The sequence below is a fragment of the Colias philodice genome, chromosome 6 (genome assembly GCF_061535455.1).
Source record: "Colias philodice isolate Cphi_HAF_F1 chromosome 6, ilColPhil1 Martin Lab GWU primary, whole genome shotgun sequence".
NCBI classification, from domain to species: domain Eukaryota; kingdom Metazoa; phylum Arthropoda; class Insecta; order Lepidoptera; family Pieridae; genus Colias; species Colias philodice.
Window position 1 is genome coordinate 4,181,444 of NC_143091.1, and position 14,786 is coordinate 4,196,229.

General features: G+C 38.4%; 2 protein-coding genes across 2 annotated transcripts; both read right to left on the reverse strand.

The window, feature by feature from the left end:
• Window positions 1-8,962: 8,962 nt before the first annotated feature.
• LOC149487624 (pancreatic lipase-related protein 2-like) lies at window positions 8,963-10,643 on the reverse strand. Its single transcript, XM_089695871.1, has 5 exons — window positions 10,607-10,643; window positions 10,268-10,451; window positions 9,711-10,105; window positions 9,292-9,625; window positions 8,963-9,008 (listed from the first exon to the last, which is right to left on the reverse strand). Exons 1-5 carry the CDS (start codon window positions 10,641-10,643, stop codon window positions 8,963-8,965), a joined length of 996 nt encoding a protein of 331 aa, XP_089551997.1.
• A 1,547-nt stretch (window positions 10,644-12,190) lies between these two features.
• LOC149487625 (pancreatic triacylglycerol lipase-like) lies at window positions 12,191-13,871 on the reverse strand. Its single transcript, XM_089695872.1, has 4 exons — window positions 13,686-13,871; window positions 13,073-13,467; window positions 12,657-12,990; window positions 12,191-12,276 (listed from the first exon to the last, which is right to left on the reverse strand). The coding sequence occupies exons 1-4, from the start codon at window positions 13,790-13,792 to the stop codon at window positions 12,231-12,233; spliced, it is 882 nt and encodes a 293-aa protein (XP_089551998.1). The 5' UTR covers window positions 13,793-13,871; the 3' UTR covers window positions 12,191-12,230.
• Between the last annotated feature and the right edge of the window lie 915 nt (window positions 13,872-14,786).

The following is a 14,786-nucleotide window of genomic DNA, read 5'->3' on the forward strand; positions in this document are numbered from 1 at the left end:
CTGCTGTCTGCATTTATTCAGCCTAAATTATTGCATTCATATTCGATTAATTTCTTTCTGAACTTCTAGGATAATAAAATTATACAGATGAATACAAATAAAAAACGATCGAATTAAGAAAAAAATTTATTAGAAAAATTTAATTTAACAGTTTATAATAGCGTAGTTGAAAATTTGGCTCAAAACCATCATCTCTCATCAACATAATTCTAGTAACTTGTTCATCTATAAATTATAAAATTTATAGATAAATATTTATATTTAACACATAAATAATTACCCGTGAACCGCTAAATCAATTGCATATATTCATCCTTTGCTTATTAACTGTAATAAAATATACAATGATGCACATAATATAATATATGTAATAATACAAGCTAAAAATACAAGTGATACAAATTATCCGTTCCGTCCTTAGTTTTAGTTCCGTCCGTTTCTATAATGTCTTAAAGATTTCTCGAAAGGCTTCGAATTGAGCAGAATTATCTTGTAGAGCTTTAAGAGTCTTTTGATTAGAATTTTATTGCACTTCACAAATAACAAAATATTAGTAATCTAAAACTAATAGCTTTAACTATATAAAAACATAACGCAGATTGATGTTTTCTTAGGATATTTGTTATCCCATAGATTTATAGGATTTTTAAGAACATAATTAAAAATTATCCTCTTGAAAACACAAAATTCATATTTATTTTGATAGAAATATTATTTTGATTGATTGATGTCAAATGTCAAAAAAGTAAATAAGGAGATTGCCATACATGGAATTTTGGATTCCATGAATATGTAATAAATAGAACATTAATTAAACGATTGATATAAAAAAATATCGAATTTGATTAAAATTAAATTAACTGCCATGTTTTTTATGCATAACATGTGCTTTTTTCATATGCAATTGTATTTGTAATAATGCGAAAAATTTATGTAACTAATTTTAATTTACTATATATTCCATAATATCAGGGTAAATTTCTTGGAAAAACAACACTAAATTTTTTAGGTCCATACTATAGTTACTGAACATCGTTAGTTACCGACCGTTTTCGGTCGAGATCGATGTCGATTAATGTGTCGAGACTACAGGGGAGCAGATTTTTTTATTTTCACTTATTTAATACTTATATAATTCAACAGACATATTGTCCTACAAATTGCGTAATAAATATTTTAGAACCGTCAAATCAAAAATTTTTATCCTTGTTACCTCTGTAAGCTACCACAATCGAGAGTTTCGTACATGAAATTATTGGGCATCTCATCAAAATAAAGCTACTCACGAAAAATTTGCTTGATAGTAATCACTTGCAAAAATGGGCGATGTATCCCGGACTATATACCAAATTTCATGCAAATTGGTTAAGTAGTTAAGGCGTGATTGAGTAACAGACAGACAGAGAGAGTTACTTTCACATTAATTATGATATTAGTAAGTACGAATTTATTTCGATTAATGCCACCCACGCCTGTCAAGAATACTTTTTTTTTTTTTTTTTTTTTTTTTTTTTTTTTTTTTTTTTTTTTTGGTAACGGGGAGGAAATCTTCAAAAGATACTCTCTTTTGGGGGAAAAAGAGAGCATGTGGGATTCTTACCCACTAAAACCTCCTCGACGGCCAAACCCAAAGCATGGTAGCGGGGACTCCGGGATCTCTTGTAGAACGCACCAGAGTTCCCGCAGCTATATGCCAGACTATGTGGCTTCCCTGCCTCATTATCGATTACCCAAAGTGGGCAGGACAGTCACAGGACCGGAAAGATGTTATAGGCGGCTCAGTACCCCCTTGAACCGCCCTCGGTCCTGAACTACCAGTGTAGTTAAGTGTAACGTGCAAAATCGGAGAAGCAAAACACCATTTCCGATTATTTTAGTCCATACTTAAAATGCCGGCTGCTTAGGAGCAACGCTAGTGATATATCAACTGGAACGTCGTCCAGCGTTAACTCGTTCTCTAGCTCTCTCCGCTGACTCTTTTTGAAGCATAATGCATTCACAAAAATTTTGAACGCTTTGCCATGCAGATTTACTGCTTAGCATAGCATTAACTACCGCTGACAAAGATAAATCAGGTCCAATTTCTCGAATTAGTACCATCCTTTGCATAGCCCAAGCAGGACATACCTCGAGTGTGTGTTGAGCCGAATCACAGGTCGCATCGCAATGATGACAATTTTCCTGTGAAGACCGTCCAATCCTATGTAAATATTCACCAAAACATCCATGTCCTGTGAATATTTGAGTCATTCTAAAAGTAATTGTCCCCCAGCGTCTTTTAATCCATAAATGGAAATTCGGTAAGATTGCCGCCACAACCCGCTGGTTAGCGCTTCTTGGCTGTGTAAGGCGATAGTGCCAAGTCTCTAACGCATCAGCATGAGCCTGTCTTCGAAGATCCGTTATATCAACTGAAATGTTGGTATCAGATCTAATCTCACAAAAGATTCTTGCGTCCATTAATGCTAGGATGTCCAGTGGAGGATATCGAGCAAGAAGCGTAGATGCATCATAAGAGATAGTACGGTAGCCCCTTACTACTCTTATGGAGATGATGCGCTGTACACTATAGACTTTTCGTCTTATACGCTGTAGCATAAGTCTGTTCGCCCAAACAGGTGCACCGTAAAGGGCCATTGATCTGATGATACCTGCATAGAGGCGACGAACTTCCTCGCTAGGCCCCCCCAGATTAGGCAGCAACCTTTGCAGGCAGCCTGCAAATCTTTTTAATCCCCAACCCCAACCAGTCTATTGAAATGTTCCCCGAAGTCCCAGCGCCCGTCTAGGGTGAGACCGAGATATTTAACAAACCGGCCTATATTGACGTTGGCATTACCCACACTAAGACTCAAACTTGGAGGCTCTAGTCGTCTCGGTAACTTATGAAACCATAGCGCCTCAGTTTTATGAGGTGCTATTTTTAGGCCAAGATCTTGAATTTTGTTGACAACCCGTGAAATACCAAGTTCTGCAAAATGAGTGGCTTCTTGGTAACTTTCACCCTCAGCAATCAGCAAAGTGTCGTCTGCATAACAGATTACAGAGATGCTTGTCGGCAGGTTCACTCGTAACACAGCATCATACGCGAAGTTCCACAGTATCGGGCCCAGTACCGACCCTTGAGGAACCCCGCAGCTTGTTCTTCTTCTGTGACTTTGTCCGCCTCTCGTCACGTAGCAGATAAACCGGTCCCGAAGATAGGCGTCAACAGTTCTACGTAGATAGGTGGGCACGTTATGATGTGCAAGGCCGTCCTTTATCGCATCCCAGGGGAGCGAGTTAAAAGCATTTACAATATCAAGGCTTACAGCCAAAGCAACTTTCCCACTGTTAGTTGCGCGTTCTGCAATGCTGCGTACATGTAAAATTGCATCTACAGTTGAGCGTCCTCTGCGGAAACCAAACTGTCTATCCGAGAGATCCGGGCCAGAATCGCATAAATGTTCATAGAGACGGGCGGCAATTATTCTTTCAAACAATTTACCTATTTCATCTAACAAACATATAGGACGGTATGCAGAGGGGGAATCCTCAGGCCTATCAGGTTTTTTAATAAGAACCAATTTAGATTCCTTCCAACTCAATGGAAAAATACCAGCTTTGAGACATTTGCTAAAGAAACTCCTTAATCTATGTTTTAGTTCCGGCACCGTCAAGGCTAGAGCCCAAGCCCGACCAGGTATTCCATCAGGCCCAGGTACACAATTCCTGGCACTTAGTCGTCTAATCGCCAAGTCCATCTCGCGTTCTGTTACATCCAGTTCATGTGTCCATGGTATGTCGTTTTGCTCTGGGATAGACATTAAGTTTATAGAATTATAGTTATCTGGAAAAAGAACATCTACTACATTTCTAGTGAACTCAGGACGTAGAGTTTCCGTAAGTGGGGGAACCCAAGGCCTAAGTTTCCCCAGGACCATTTTGTAAGGACGGCCCCATGGATTCCGGTTAAGTCCATCTAGAAGTTCATTCCAAGCTTTTTCCTTAGCTTCTGCAATAGCAGATTGAAGATTCATTGTGGCAGTTCTATAGGAAGCGTACGCTGATGCTACTTCTTCAACCGTTGCCCGTCTGCGTCTACGCGTCCTTGTATACTGGCGCCTGAATCTTAGACAAACTTCGCGTTTCTTCGCTATGTCTTCACTCCACCAATACACACTTCGATTGATGGTTTTTTTAGCTCTGGGCATTGACATATCACAGATCTTCGTCATAACGCTTTTCCAGTAACTTGCTTCTTCGTCAGGGTTATCAAACTCTTGCCAATCAGACCAACATACAATGTTGGCTGCTGCGACGAGAAGATCACGGTCTAGTCGCTTAAGAGACCAACGTGCCGGTGATCGCTCTCTGTGCCTGTGATCAGCCTGTTTGGTGATCTCAATGAAAATGTGTCTGTGGTCTGATAGCGAGACCACTTCCTCAGCCACACGCCATCCCGAAATCAGCGGTGCTGCAGAATGAGACGCCCACGAGAGATCCACAATTGATTCACCTTGCCATCGCACGCAAGTGCTTACAGATCCTCTGTTAAGCAATTGCAGATTTAGCTCAGCAGCCCACGATTCCACCGCTGTTCCTCTCAGATTGTCAACTGTATCACCCCACAAACGAGAACGAGCGTTAAAATCACCTAAAATCAGAATGGGGCGATTAAGATATCTGCGAATGCTAGTAGCAAGTTGGTCTAGGTAAACCTCATAATCTGCAAGGCTGCAGTTCGGGGACACATAACATCCTATGACTACAAACGCATCCCATTCAACTGTTATGAAGCCTCGACCTCTCTCCAAGCATGAGCACACAGAATTGACTGAGGTAGTCTTCCAGTATACAGCTACAGTATTAGTTGTATCTCCAAACCACCGAGGGTCGTTTGGGATATTGTATGGCTCTGCTATTATTGCCAACGATATGGACCACTCCGCAAATGACTGTAAAAATAAGTCTTGTGCCCTTCGACAGTGGTTCAGATTAGTTTGAAGAATTTTTTCTTTATAATCCATTGTTAATTCTCCATACATTCAACTCCGTCAATTTTCTCGGCGTCACGCAGATTTGAATTTTCTGGTACCGTTTCACAGTTAGCTAATCCATTGGTTGGAGGCTTATATACAACCTTCCTGGATTGGTCCTTCCTTGGCGGAGAGCATTTTATACTCCCCAGTCTATGATTTGCAGGGAGACCAGCGTCAACGCACACTGGGCACCTTGGTGAGTCGGCAGTGCATTGGACTGCCTTATGACCGTCTTCCCCACAGTTAAAACAGCACGAGCTTCTATCTACTAAGTTCGGGCAATTTGGTCGTGCATGACCTCTTTCAAGGCAACGGAAGCATTGCAGAGGGCGTGCAGCTAAAACACTTATTCTTGCCGAAATCCATCCAATTTGTAGCCTCTTCGTGGCTGCAATAGCCCTAACTGCCGATAGAGGACATTTAACCCAAACCGTTCCAAGCTTTTTTTTATCTGCTTGAATTCTTCCTACCTTGACGTCTTCAACTTTACAACTGCCAGCTATAGCCACGGCAGCTGCCACATCGCTTTGAGATACGGAATCATCAAGATCCATGATTCTTAACTCTCCACATTTAACGGGACGACCTATGTGCACACCTAGATCCCCGACAGCTTCACGCATCTTATTTGCAAGAGTATCTGCCTTTTGGACATTATCATCTCCAGAGATTTCCAGCACTAAACCTCCAGTTATAGCCTTACGCTGGCGTAGAGCTGTAATTCCACACTCACTTAATTTTATCTTTTCCTTGGCAGTAGTCATAACTGTTGCATAATTAACAGTTGAACCTTCAGGAATTGTAATCGTTACTGCCGCTGTTTTAGGCAACCGAGCTACTTTTACCGGTTTTGGTCCTCGTACGGTTTGGTTTCCAGCTTTTTTCCGAGCTTTCCTACCAACCACCATAGACCACGTCTCATTCCTGGGCTCCTCTACATCTTGGATAGGAGGTGCAGGAATATGTGTAGTATCAGAGATGGCCATCGCATTATCACGTTTTTTCTGCTTTTTCTTCTTATTCCCTCTTTTTTCTGGAAATGGAGAGGATACTTCTGCCGCAGCCTTTCCTTGTCCTTCATCCACATTAGCACGGGATTGGGAAGACGCAACACCCGGCTTCTTTCCTTTCCCCAAAGGCGGCCGACCCAAGATTTTATCAGGGAATATTGAGGCTTTGAAATCATCCAATTTGCTATCTATAAGCGCTGCAATCTTATTCATATCAATGGAATCATTATTGCTAACGTTCCTTTGGCCACCCATATTCTGATTATTCGATGATGCCTTACTGAGTCGGGCAATTTCTCCAGTTAGTTCCTTCATGCTATCTTCTAAAGACGCAATCTTGGCGTGAAGGTTAGTGTTCTCACGCTTCAGGCGCTCCACCTCTTCATCTGCTAAGTGTTGCTGTGTCCGTGAGGTCAGTTCAGAAGCTGAGGCTTGCACAATACGCGCTGCTGCTCTGAGCTTCCTAACGAAGTCACCTTTTAAATTCTTCGAGGAATTAGCAACGTATTCAATCTCTTTCACTGCTGATGTAACGCATGCTTCAATGTCAGGAATAGGTTGATTCCGGAATTTATCCATCAAGTCCTCCATATTTGGAAGTGTCTTCTGAGATTTGGACGATACTGAAATTGCCGATAAAGACTCATTGTCATCCGACGTAAATTGTTTATCGGCAATATTCAGGTCCGATGGAACAGAACTTTGTATTCGACTAGACTGTCGAGTCGTAGGCCGATTACGGCTTCCTCTACGTATGCTTGGCATCTTAGGAGCATTTAGTCCTTCAGTTGATGCACTATCATCTGAGACGTAGCGGTTTTCAACGCGTCGCTTACGTCTAATCTTGCTTACAGCACCGCTAGGTTGCGCTTCATTATCATTTGTTGTAAGCATATCAATACTCGCATCAGCATTAGGGCCTGATGCCTGACCCGTGTGGTGGCCAGTGCCCCCTCCAGAATACGATGGGGCTGACGGTACTGTCCCTTCGGGACAGTCCCGTGAGGGATTCTCCACACTCGAAGCGAGGTGGTACCCTCCTGGAGTAGTTTCAGTTTTGTTGACCTCCATTATTGCTTTTTTGTTAACCAGGGGCCGCTCCCCTGAGACATCTCTATCTGCCGGATTCCCACCGACCATTCATCCTCTCGCCGAGTGTCACTAACTTAGGATTGGGGTAATTTTTATAGGGGTTGTCTTCCCCAAAAGCTCCACTGGCCCCTTTGAGCCACAGGCACGCGCCAATGCGCCACGCATCTCCTGTCTACTCTTCTAATAAGAGAGGTACTGAGAGCGACCAGCTCGGTCCATATTCGCTTCACTCAAGGTGCTGGCTTGCACCCCAAGCTACTGAGCCCCTCCGCCGCGACAAGGCTTGGACCACGGGGGGGTCAAGAATACTTAGCAAATCATAAAATATCCGCTTTTTGTACCATTTTTATTTATCTAATTTAATATTTCCATTCAGTTATAACTTCATTATTATAAAATGAATACCTATTAGGATAAAATTATAATAATTTTAAGGACAGTGCTAGTCGTCCGCTAAACGGATGAATAAAATAAATTAGTCGTCCGATTACCGGATGAATAAAATAATTTAATCGTCCGATAACATCTATTTATCTATATAGTTAGGTTATCGGGGTTTCTTTAGAGAACTGCCGCACGTATTATAGGTTTTTTGTGGGGGGAGGAGGGCACACGTAGGTATTTGATTTTTTTTTGCGCGTCGACGGAGCCCCGCTTGGCGGGGCTCCTATTTCTGTGTAGTTTTTTTTTTTAAGAAACCTAACCTAACCTAACCTAACGGCTAACCTAACCTAAACTTGATTTTTTTTTGCGCGTCGACGGAGCCCCGCTTCGCGGGGCTCCTATTTCTGTGTAGTTTTTTTTTTAAGAAACCTAACCTAACCTAACCTAACGGCTAACCTAACCTAAACTTGATTTTTTTTTGCGCGTCGACGGAGCCCCGCTTCGCGGGGCTCCTATTTCTGTGTAGTTTTTTTTTTAAGAAACCTAACCTAACCTAACCTAACGGCTAACCTAACCTGAACTTGATTTTTTTTGCGCGTCGACGGAGCTCCGCTTCGCGGGGCTCCTATTTCTGTGTAGTTTTTTTTTTTTTTTTAAGAAACCTAACCTAACCTAACCTAAAGGCTAACCTAACCTAAACCTAACCTAACGAATTGAGGGCGAATATCTCGGCCATTTTTGATTTTAGAGAAAAGTTGTTCCTATAAAACATGCTTATATTAGCGTAATCTTTACGATAAAACAATAATAAATAGGTGTTATAATGACACCAACTCCATCAAAAATTTTCTAAGTCCTGCGCCCCCTTTGCTTTAGTCCAACCCAACTAGCTTTAGTGTTAAAAGGTTATCTAGTAATCCGAATAATCGGACGATTAAATTATTTTATTCATCCGGTAATCGGACGATTAAATTATTTTATTCATCCGGTAATCGGACGACTAATTTATTTTATTCATCCGTTTAGCGGACGACTAGACACTTCGTAATTTTAATTCTGTATTCTGTATTCTATATTTTTTAATTCTGTATGTTTCCAAAGGGTTACCGTGATCATTGTTTCTATACTTACCTATATTAAAAAAAAATTGAATCCAGTTTTTTGTATTGCCCTTTATAATTTGATAAAAGTATTAATCAAACTTATATATTGTTTGTTTGTTGAATTTGTTAACATGTTTATCTTAATTGATCATGTATAATTACAGGATCTTCTACGCATATGGAAAATTGGTATTGGTATGAAAAAAAAAATGCAAACATTTCTTCAAAAATGTATTTAAAATATAATTTAACAAACATTCATAGATCTTTAAATTTTAATAATTTACATAATGGTATATATACATATTTTGCGATGCCGTGAACATCACTGCCGTGTTGGATAATAGTTTCCTTAGAACGGCCAAGAGCTGCCTGTCGATAAACCGTAAAGTCCCACTCTGAAATAAAATTATTTATATTAAACACAATATGATACTATCTGCTGTTTTCAATATATTTCTATATAGAGAAGGAGTGTTGGATCATATATTTTTGTTAAGAGGATCGGATATGATATCGCATTATTGAATTTGTACAGACGAGATTATATGTTTTTGATTATATCAGTAACATTTATTACGATGGGAATTCCATTTAATTACACATATTTTTTATTAATTATAAAAATAACAGTTCATAATGTTTTAGTTAGTAGTATTTGAAAAAAAAGAAGAAACTCACCCGCGCTTGTTCAGGTCACGATTTCCCATACGAAACGTGGCGCCAGCGCATCTGTTGTTCCTTGCTTCATTGAGGTTAGCGCACTGTCTGCCATTGAAGTGGTTGTATCTAACACTTGCGGCAAAAAGTTCGTAGGCGCGGCTGTGAGAGCAAGTACTGATCCAACAGCCTGGCTGTGTGTTTCTGCCACCATTGGGATAGAAATCCGCGTCAGCGATTGGGTCGAAGATGCCGAGTAGTCCACCGTCGGTGTGGATGGTTTCCACATAAACACCGTCACGATTGTTGAGAGCCAGCGAATTACCGCCCCATTGAGGACCAGCAGGATCGAGACCTACAAATTGTTTATTAATAATATTTTAAGAATAAGTCCTATAACCTGCAACATTATTTTTTTCATCATCTATTAAATAATTTACCTGTAACACGGATGGGACGGCCTCCTACAGTACGACCGGCATTACCAACGATGTGAGCTCCCAAACTGAAGCCAATTAAATGGAAGTTGTTCCAGTTTCCTCCGACTGTGTTAATAACAAATTGTAAGAATTGACCAAGATGCTGTCCTACGCTTGGGACATCACGCACAGACGTGGTGTAAATGCCACTTGCGGCATTTCTCCAGTCAACGACGATAACATTAACGTCGGCAACATCGAGATATGCTGATGTAATCATTGGATTGATTGCTGAATTTCCGTTGCTGTTCCATCCGTGAACGACAACTTTCGTTTGTCTGTTACTATTGTAATTAGAGTTACGCACTGAATTAGCGTTATTGTGTACCAAGACTTGATGGTTGTTGCGGTTGTTCCTAGAAAAAGTTTGAGATTTAATTTTAAATTACATTGTGATTGGTGCAAAATGAAACAAATGCCCAGTATCTTTCTCCGCTACTTAATCTTATGAAGTACAGAGTTTCGAGAGCACAGAAAATATTTGATACTTTATTTTTGAACTGCGTGATTAAGTTTACCTTGTGAATAGCCAGTATGCATTCCGAGCTCCAGCATTTCTGCTCATGTTAGGTTCTTCCTCAGCTTGAAGGTCTACGAGGTGAGGAACGCCATCACCATCAGGCATCCAGATGTAGCGGCTCTCTCCTTCCACATAGTGGCTATTGTCCCCAGGGATAGTGGGGATAACGCTACACGTACACACTGTAAAACAGTAATTGTTAAGTCTTACTATTACAAAATTTAAATATCATATGTGCTTAAGAAGAAGTTTTTGTTGAAAATGGATATTAAGAGAAATATAATATAACGAAAATGTTGACCAAGAATGCAATGTTACTTGTATGAGCAATACTTACAGGTAACGGTAGCAAGTAGGAGAATTGCGGACTTCATCACTCTAATGGGCCGAATCTGTGCGACGAACACCCAATTTACTTCCCTTTTATATTGAACATGTGTTTTTATCTTAATTAATGTTATCGCTTCCTTGCCCATTTTGCACAATATAATTTAAGTCTAATAATCTCGATAATTAATCTTTTTGTAATCTAATTTTTATATATATACATAACTATACACTACATGAAAACATTACATGAATCTAAGATGTTGGATATTTTTTTGTTCTTAATCAATGGCCTAAAGTCTAAATTTGACCATAAGAGTAAATAAATGCAGCGCAAACTACTATAAATAAATTTCTTCAGAAAAAAAAAAACAAATCGTAACGTTAAATTTAAAATAAAATTTAATCGAGATTAATTTGAAGAAGAAAAGTTTTTTCCAAAGATTTCGATATAAATCTCTATCTACCCCTTGAATAAATAACAGCTAAGCTGATCAATCATGATAAACAACAACGCAATATTTATTATAGATATTGTGGGTTGATCGTATGATTTAAATCGATAATTTCTGATATAATATTGTAATTTCATTCAAAGATCTCCTCAATGAGTTTAAAGCCCAACAAAGTGATCACAGGTCAGCTAATATAAAATATAAAAAAAAAACTATTAAAAAAATTAAACCACCTTTATACACGCAAGTACTGACTGGTCACTGTGGATTCGCCTTTTGGCAAATTCAGCCACACTCAGTTTTTATCAAATCCAACACCTAATCCAAATCAGATCTTTCCTTTCTCCACTAATAATGAGTCTTTTACCAAATACAAGTAACGATGGTCAATTTTCGGCTTAATTTTCTCAGGTCATTTTTGGGCACGAATGTTTAAATTTTATTTTTCTATTCATAGTGCATAATTTTAAAGTCCTTGCACATGCAGGTTTGTTGGATTATTTTTGTACGAAATGCCAAAATGGCATATTGAACCGTTTACCTAACCTAGCTACTAGATTTTATTCTGTGACCTAACTAAAGATACTGTTGAGGAGTTACCTTCCTTACTGTTATTAGTTTTCATCACAAGACTCCTAATTATAATCACCAACCCATCTACTGTGTATCAACGGATAAGCTATAGACATGCTATAGACCTTTATTAAATTGTTGTTATTTAATAAACTCTATCTTTTTTTTATGAAAACTATATTTTCAAAATTACATTAATTTATCTAAGAGGCATTCATCATAATATACTAGTTTTCTTATCAAAGTATACCTACCATTCGACACGTTACCGTTAAGCTTTACCAATAACAAAGAGTCATCAAAAAAGGTAAAGACATCACGATGGTATCCGCGAATAAATAAATTCAATATATAAATATAGATCGGATTTAAATCTAGCCCGACTCTCAACTACTTATAATATGATTCGTGTGTTTTACATAATACTATTCTTTTTATAAAATGTTTTTAAATTTTTAAGAACTCTATAACTAGGTAACCAAAGTAAAATTAAAAACAATAAATATATTAAAAATTGTATTTAACCAATAAGCATTAAAAAATCTTCAGTTGTTACATATTTTGTTTGTGAACATTACCGGTCCAATTGAATACCAATCAGTTTCTTTAGAAGGGCCAGGAACGTCCAGTCGTTAAACCGTATAGACCGGATCTGAAATAGAAATAATTTTAAAATATAGGTTATTCATGAGTTATATTCCAATTTAATGTAGATCTGATAACAAATCGGTTTTTTAATTCGAATAAGTTTAAACACGTTACATAAAAATAATGCCATAGTTGGAATTCCATTACAAAATATCTTCTACATTTTACATCAATAAAGAAAGTCGTGAGCCTATCACTTTTAAACTAAGAAGAGTTGAACCGATTTTGTGATTTTGGTCAGTATATTGGATCAGTTTCCGCTTTGATAAATTTTGTTAGACTTATTAAAAACAAAGTCTACGTGGGTGTTGCTACTTTCTTATAAATTGGAAAAATTACAGTTCGTTGTATGTTTTATATAATTAAATTAAAGAAGGAACTCACCCGCGCTTGTTTAGGTCACGATTTCCCATACGAAGAGTAGCGCCAGTACATCTGTTGTTCCTTGCTTCATTGAGGTTAGCGCACCGTCTGCCATTGAAGTTGTTGAACCTAACACTAGCCGCAAAAAGTTCGTAGGCGCGGCTGTGAGAGCAAGTACTGATAGCACATCCAGGCTGTGCGTTTCTACCGCCATTAGGATAGAAGTTCGTGTCACCGATTGGGTCGAAGATGCCGAGCAGTCCACCGTCGGTGTGGATACATTCAACATATACACCGTCACGAGTGTTCAGAGCGCGCGAGTTACCGCCCCATTGAGGGCCAGCAGGATCGAGACCTACAAATTGTACATATTAAAATATATTTGAAGTAGAATTCCAGTGACATCATTATATTCCAATATTAAGCCAATAATTTACCTGTGATACGAACAGGACGGCCTCCTACGGTACGCCCAGCATTCCCAACAATATGTGCTCCCAAACTGAAGCCAATTAGATGGAAGTTGTTCCAATTTCCTCCGACTGTGTTAATAACAAATTGTAAGAATTGTCCAAGATGCTGTCCTACGCTTGGGACATCACGTACAGAGGTGGTGTAAATCCCACTTGCGGCATTTCTCCAGTCAACGACGATAACATTAACATCGGCTACATCAAGATATGCCGAAGTAATCAAAGGATTTATATTTGAATTTCCGTTGCTGTTCCATCCGTGAACGACAACTTTAGTTTGTCTGTTACTACGGTAATTAGAATTACGCACTGAATTAGCGTTATTGTGTACCAGAAGTTGATGGTTGTTGCGGTTGTTCCTGTAAAAATAAGTTAGAGGTTTAATTTTAACGTCTTATTATCATCGACGTAAAATTAATTATGTATATGAAGGGCAGTTGAAGTTTTAATGTAATTTAAACTTATTAAAGGTTCGTTTTATTGTAAGGTAAACCATACAGGTATTTTCAAAATTATTAATACGATGTGTATTAAAATAACAAATTTTTAAATTTTATGTTAACAAATTTTTATTTACCTCGTAAAAAGCCAATATGCATTCCGAGATCCAGCATTTCTGCTCATGTCAGGTTCTTCCTCAGCTTGAAGGTCTACGAGGTGAGGAACGCCATCACCATCAGGCATCCAGATATAGCGGCTCTCTCCTTCCACATAGTGGCTATTGTCCCCGGGGATAGTGGGGATAACGCTACACGTACACACTGTAATCCAAATTAATAAGTTGAGTTTTTCGTAAGATATCTTGTTTACATCCACCAAATAGATACCGACCAACTGACGTCCAAATGTAATTTTTTCAATTAACTTTTTTAAATGATTAACGAAATAACTACGTCAGTATTATTAATTGGAATATCCTTGCTATTGGTGAACTTTTTTATTATACAAGTGCTAAATGAAGTTGTTGGAAATAAATGATGAGTGGATCGTGTTTTTTTTATTTGGTGACAGTAGTAAATGCAAAATTATTATAAGTGCAGTTGTAACTCTATATATACATAAGAGAGGAAAAAATTACAGGACGAAATCTAAACATAACTAGTAAAAGAGACAATAATTATATTTTTGGAAGAATTTGATTTCGTGTTGAAAATGGAAATACAGAATATCAGCGCCTTTTGCAGCTGCAACGCTGATTTTCAGTGGAGTACAATTGACATTATTTTTCATGTAGGGCTTAAATTATTCAAATAAAATCCAATTTCAATCTAATTATATTCTCATTTTGTCCACAGATATTTTCCTCGAAAATGACTTGGAAAGTATTAACTGTTATACTGTAACAACTAATAAACTTAACGACACAATTTTTCGAATATTGTGACACGAGCAGAAATATTACGAGGTGGCCAAGTGGAAATTCGAAAAGAGCACATGAAAATCTATAAAATAACTTTCTACGCATGACCTTACGCAAACAAAAAAAAAGACGGGTTGCACTCCGGGAGTGCCGGCAGAAGTGAAAACTTGATTATTAACGTTGAGCATGTTTGATATCCATCCGTCTTACGCTTTTTCGATCAGGTCACGTGTCCTGACGCGAGTTTAAAATTTTATACCCAACGCCGCTAAAGAAGTTTTCACTTCAAAAATAATAATGATATGAAATACATGTTAT

Bases quoted from the DNA above. Each gene is read 5' to 3' on its own strand.
- LOC149487624 (XM_089695871.1), bottom strand. From the start codon at position 10,643: ATGAAGTCCGCAATTCTCCTACTTGCTACCGTTACCT. The intron at 10,106-10,267 runs GTAAACTTAATC...AACTTTTTCTAG, and splicing joins GCATACTGGCTATTCACAAG to GAACAACCGCAACAACCATC. The intron at 9,009-9,291 runs GTGAGTTTCTTC...ATTTTATTTCAG, and splicing joins CGTGACCTGAACAAGCGCGG to AGTGGGACTTTACGGTTTAT.
- LOC149487625 (XM_089695872.1), bottom strand. From the start codon at position 13,792: ATGCCTGATGGTGATGGCGTTCCTCACCTCGTAGACCTTCAAGCTGAG. The intron at 12,991-13,072 runs GTAAATTATTGG...TACAATTTGTAG, and splicing joins CCGTCCTGTTCGTATCACAG to GTCTCGATCCTGCTGGCCCT. The intron at 12,277-12,656 runs GTGAGTTCCTTC...TTTCTATTTCAG, and splicing joins CGTGACCTAAACAAGCGCGG to ATCCGGTCTATACGGTTTAA.